This window comes from Rhagoletis pomonella, unplaced genomic scaffold, assembly GCF_013731165.1.
Source record: "Rhagoletis pomonella isolate Grant_MI unplaced genomic scaffold, Rhpom_1.0 Rhpom_scaffold_00004, whole genome shotgun sequence".
NCBI classification, from domain to species: Eukaryota; Metazoa; Arthropoda; class Insecta; order Diptera; family Tephritidae; genus Rhagoletis; species Rhagoletis pomonella.
Window position 1 is genome coordinate 23,581,025 of NW_023458558.1, and position 5,828 is coordinate 23,586,852.

The window sequence follows — 5,828 nt, forward strand, 5'->3', positions numbered from 1 at the left end:
AAAATTTTATGAAAAAATTAGATTTTACAAAAATTTTGATAATAGTAGCATTAATTCAAATGTATTTACGTCAATGCTGGTGTTTCCGTAATTGAATTTAACTGATCATCCAACTATTGCGGGAAGGTGTTGACATATACATACATATGTACATTATACCTATTTACTCACATCCCAAAACACTTACATACCTTGTAAAGCCAGCAGCAATACACCAGGCCAGTATGCAAATAAGGATGGCGCGAGCTTTTGTACAAACATAGCCGGCTTTCAGTGGTTCACAGATAGCGTAATAGCGTTCAAAAGAGATGGCCAAAATCGTCAGAACACTAGCATGCGCGACTGTTAGCTCAACAAATGGCACTGCTTTGCCTGAGAAAGAAAAAGAGGGAGGAAATTAAAAGAAACAAGAATTACATTACACTGTGATTAAATATGCATTTAATTTAATGAAACTGTTGTAATGAAACTCGTACGTACACATGGCATGGCCCAGCACCCAGGTCTCGGGTCGCGTGTTCACTTCGACCAAAACAGTTGGCGTACAAACAAGCAGCACTAGCAGATCGGCGATGCTGAGATTGGTGAGAAATATGTTGGTGGAGTTGCGCATATCTTTGGTTTTCACTATAACAATTGGCACCTACATATGAAGTATGCATGTATGTATGTATGTATGTATGTATGTAAATCGAAAAGAAAAGTGAAACTAGCTTAATAACGAAATTCCACAGTTGATTACTCATACGCAACGTACAACCACCACACACAATGCCAAACACACAGAGTATTCACTTACCATAATGTTGCCAATAACGCCGAGCGTCATGATTGCTATGCAAAAGCACATCGCTGTGGTGCGTATGTATGCAGGAATTTGTGGCAGTTCATCAGTGTCGGGCACAGCCGACACATTGCCAGTAGAACTGGTGGCAGTGATGATGAGGAGCGAAGCGACGGTGGCACTCTCCACGGTGGTGACGGCGGCAGCTTCGCTGGCAGTGGCGAGAGATTTGATGGTAGTTGCGGTGTCGAATACTTCTTTTGCGGGTTGTATGAATTGAAGTGAAACTGTAGTTTTGGTAATGGATTGTTGTACATTGTAAACGTTCCCATTGATATTGTAGTCATCGCCATGGGGAAGCGTTGAGTGGCAGTCATGGTTTCGTTGTACATTTAGAGCGCAGGGGTTCCTGCTGAGGTTCGCAGCAACTCTTGGCAAAGCTAACGCGTTATTGATATCGACACTAGCGTTATCGCCATGCACGTCATTATCACTTGCAGTTGAAGCCACAGGCGAAGCTCCTGCCACGTCTGACACACACCAGCACAGAAGCAGCGACAGCACAGCGACTAGTGTAGGGGTAAGATGTAAAGTTTCACGATTATTGCGTTGGGATTGATTTTTGTGCACTCGACTTTGGTGGTACTTTCGAATACCATGTAAATTGATCGGATTGACGTAATGGCTCGTTGTTGCCGTTGATGCTGCTGTCGTATTCGTGTGTTGTTTTGCAGCTTCTGCAGATGCTGCTTCCACCGCCACCACTACTTTGCGACACTCTTGATTTGGCTCAACCTCAGCAGACGTTGTTGTTATTTTGTAGTCAAATATCGGTGTTCGTTTGTTTGGTGCCACAGCTGCGTTCGGTGCTTCCACTGCCTGTTTCGTTAATTTTGCGCAAACGTTGCTGGTGCTGTCCTGTGCTGCGTCTGTCCGTGTGGCGTTGCGTTGTAACCTCGTTGCTGCTGCCGTTGCAGCTGATGTGGCTGTTCGTGCTGCTGCTGCTGCTGCTGTTGCTACAAGGGCGCCTTGGTAATTAAATACCACGCAACATTACCACACAAAGTGCGTCTAATGCATTACAACTTATGGCCGGAAGCATTCGTCTATGTGTGTGGATTAAAATACGAGTTTTTTTTTCTTGAAATCACCCGCTGTTTGTCCGAATGCTGGCCAACTATTCCGATGGAAATTATTGTTTGAATATTCGACGAATTAACTGTGAGACCGGAATGGCGACATTGGTTGGATGAGCAGCTAATCTGATTAGGTTTGCGCATATGCTTGCCTCGGCAGTGAGCAAATTAAGTTCGTTGTTATGTAATACTTAGTTAGTTACGGGGCTACAACCCCAAATAATTTAACCTTGCGCATTCAGTTATATTGAAGTACTTAATAGCCTCTTTTCATGAAGTAGCTGAAAAGAAAATGCGAAATTTATGGTCTTTAAAATTCTTGCAATACTTATTACGTATTTAATTTCTAAGAAATTTCGAGCTCATGAATATGGGTTGTAAATAAAAGGCTAAAAAATTAATAGAGCATCATAATTTTGTTAAGAAAAGCTGTTGGAGTTAAAATAATACGGGTCAATGTTCAACCCAGGTTAGTGACCAGAACTTGGGCGTCGCTATCTAGGGGAAGTGGGGAGAATTGTCTCGCTTACTTCAGATTTACTTCATTGCTCTTCAATCACTACACTTAGAGGTTTGTCATTGCGTGCCAAGGGGCGACTGCTATTAGAATAAAAAAAAACTTTTTTTTTTGATGCCGGTTTGAACCGGGTTTGAACTCAGGCTCTGCGGAGTGGTAGCGCGCACTGCTAACCACTACACCAAAGCGGCCACTGTCAAATCAGTAAAAGCAAAAACAAAATACAGATTAGGCGAAGAAATCAGCTGATCTAACAACACCACCTTGTTTAAATTCGCCGTGGTATAAACAGAACCAACTTGCAGAGCGAATTTCGTCGGACGGAGCTATGGCTTCGGGTGATATTCGCCGTACAATTCGCTCAGAAAAGAAGAGCCGAAACGAAATTCCCATCAACTGAATGAAAAATAAAACATATACAAATACAAAACAAAACACGAACCCCAAATTTCCCTCATGTGAAAGTGAAGAAGCAAAAGTATTTTCTCACTGATAGCTGATTTTGTGACCGGCGACAGTGGCAAAATTAAAAATAAATGTATTTTTACCGAATTTTGTCAGGCGAACTTCGTTGTCGCCTTTGTTGGATGCAATCTCATAAACTGTAGTGTGCTTTAATTTTGACAGCGAACTTTCTTCCGACTTAGCTCTGTCGTGCATAACTTGCACAATGGAAAGGTCGTTTAGCACACTAAGGGCCGTTTCCAACATCTCTGGTTAACACTAATCACCTGCACGGTTGCCATTTTGGCCAAAATGTACCATTTTTGGTAAGTTTTTTCTAGTTTGGTACACTGGTACATAACTTTTGGATTTGATTACATTTTTAGAATCGTACAAAAATAATTTCACTAATTTTAATACAAGAGTTAAAAAATAACTAACATATTCGCATACTTGCAAAATATATGAATAATTAAGTTTAAACATATCATTAAATCTAACTTTCAGACTTTATTTAAAAAAATCAAAAAACTTTCGTAAAAATGTTCAGCTTTTTTAATTAGATTTTCTAGAAAGATTTTGAGTACGCAGTTTGTGGCCCATTTAATTCTAGTAGAATAAAGTACAAGTGCCAAATGGATAAAAAATTAACCGTAGTTTTTGTAGAATTTTTTTTTTGTCGAAGATGTTACGGTTTTCTTCCATATAAAATTAAACTGTGTGTCAAGGGTAATTTTTAGGCATTTGAGACGTGTACCTTGTTCTGTAGAATTCAATGGGCTGCGAATCTGCATTTCTAGGAAATCGAATAAAAAAGCTCGACATTTTTACGAAAGTTAGTAGTTAGCGTTGATTTTTAATTATTCTTTAAGCAGATGATGTTGAGCATTTCCTTCCATTAAAGTATGTTCGACAGTTAATTTTTTATTTGGAAGAAAATGCACAGCATAATGGGTTATAAAACTGCGTACCTAAAATTTTTCTGAATAAAAAGTTTTACATTTTTGGGTGTAATTGGTAAAATTTTTTGCATTTTTATAATTTTTGCACAAAGTTTGAAAAGTGTTAAACATTAAGTAAACAAACGAAAAATAGCTAACACTGGTCAAAATGTCACATAACTCATCTGACCACAAGAGTATATCTAGTAATGTACATTAAACAACCAAACTTCCATTAGGTGAGCCACTGGCATCAGTAGCAATATAAAGTGCTGTGACTTTTAGCGCATTTTAATTTTTTTTTTAAATAATTATATGCAAAAGTTTGAAATTCTGACCAGATTTAAAAAAAAATATCTACTGAAAAATTAAGTTTATATTTTTCATTTCCGAGACTCTTTTTTTAAGAAATTATCATTTTTCTTTGTGGCATTCTTTATAATAAAGCGCATTCAATGTAAATTAGAATGGATTTGAGTTGCTAAGGTAATTTTCCATTTGTATTAAGAAAACACTGAAAATCGTTGTTAATCGGTAAAAAAAGTAAAAAAATTGCAATACTTATACGTCACGATTTACAAAAAATTTTCAGTAGGAAAACTTTCATAAAATCGTTGAGAGTGCCAACTAAATCGATACGAAAGAAAAATAAACAAACGAAAGCATTGCATTAAAGTCTATCGTTATGTTTTGGCCAAAGTTCACCAGCGACTAAAATCGTTGATGCATTTTAAAATTTGTACTCTGGACTTTTAGTCTGCGGCTGTCTATCAGGATGTTAAAGAACTCGCAGTGTGTTCTTTGCGAAACTAACTCAAAGTTTTAACATCTTCAGTTACTTAAATATTTAAAATTTGTTTGCCTTAATTTTCTGCGCAGTTTAAATAAACAATCTGAAAGTTAAAGTGGCAATCTCACTGCCCCTTAATGCGTGGACATAAAATGTATTCGTATGTGTGTAATGTCGATGTGTAGCAAGTGTTTGCGTCTATCAAAGCTTAATCACTATTATTTCACATTCTTTGTCCCATGAGTTATATACCAATTATCCAGATTTTTGGATAGTTTATCCTGGCCCACAATCATTAATTGGCACCAGAGTTATAATAAACAAAGCAGTGAACGCAGCTGTGAAGTGTATTCAATGCAGTGTATTTGTATTAGCAACGTCTATATTAGGGTGCGAGGGACTGCAAACTAATGAAAATAAATTGAATAAGAACGAGTAAAAAAATGGCAATATATTGTATTTTTAAAAATTCCCAAATAAAGGTTCTTTCTTTTCCGCTTTATTAAAGGTCGAATTATTAGTTTCAATAACTCTAGGTAAATCATTTCTTGTTGTTTTTCTTGAGTTTTCGTCAAAATTTTCTTCAAAGGAATAAAAGTGGGTAAATATCGATACTGTAATGAAGAAAGGCCCTACTTAAAATGTGTGTGTCTTTACAGGTAGCAACAAAACTTAAAAAAAAAACTAGAGTTGTTCATTTGAGAATTTCTTAAATATCCTGGGTTTTAATAAACAGTCAAACTCATTTATATGTGTACTCCTGGTTTTTAAATTCGATTAGGCTTTTAGTGAATATTTTTCCGAACTTTGTAAAAAGCTGGTAAGGTAAGCAGGTAATGAAAATAATCTTTTTCGATACTCATTTAAAAAATACCATTTGCAATACAAAACGAATTAATAAATTGTTATGTGGCCTCAAATAAAAACATACGAAATATTTTATTTTATTTTCGACGAAACTAAGCCAATCTAATACTGACATACGAAATTAAAGCCCTTATTTAAGGATACGAAATGTGTCTTCTTGTAATAACGGGTGATTTTTTTGAGGTTAGGATTTTCATGCATTAGTATTTGACAGATCACGTGGGATTTCAGACATGGTGTCAAAGAGAAAGATGCTCAGTATGCTTTGACATTTCATCATGAATAGACTTACTAACGAGCAGCGCTTGCAAATCATTGAATTTTATTACCAAAATCAGTGTTCGGTTCG

General features: G+C 36.7%; 3 protein-coding genes across 3 annotated transcripts in view; 1 reads left to right on the forward strand and 2 right to left on the reverse strand.

The window, feature by feature from the left end:
* The window catches only part of LOC118737263 (growth hormone secretagogue receptor type 1-like), a 12,981-nt gene extending 12,326 nt beyond the window's left edge, over positions 1 to 655 (reverse strand). Inside the window, exons 1-2 of the mRNA XM_036467666.1 lie at positions 481 to 655; positions 192 to 372 (exon numbers count right to left, since the gene is read on the reverse strand). Coding sequence (XP_036323559.1) covers positions 192 to 372; positions 481 to 613 — 314 coding nt within the window. The 5' untranslated portion in view covers positions 614 to 655. The remainder of the gene's footprint in view (positions 1 to 191; positions 373 to 480) is intronic.
* The window catches only part of LOC118737262 (mycosubtilin synthase subunit C), a 196,019-nt gene that overhangs the window by 166,889 nt on the left and 23,302 nt on the right, over positions 1 to 5,828 (reverse strand). The gene's annotated exons all lie outside the window — the stretch shown is intronic.
* The window catches only part of LOC118738153 (neuromedin-U receptor 1-like), a 57,084-nt gene that overhangs the window by 28,369 nt on the left and 22,887 nt on the right, over positions 1 to 5,828 (forward strand). The gene's annotated exons all lie outside the window — the stretch shown is intronic.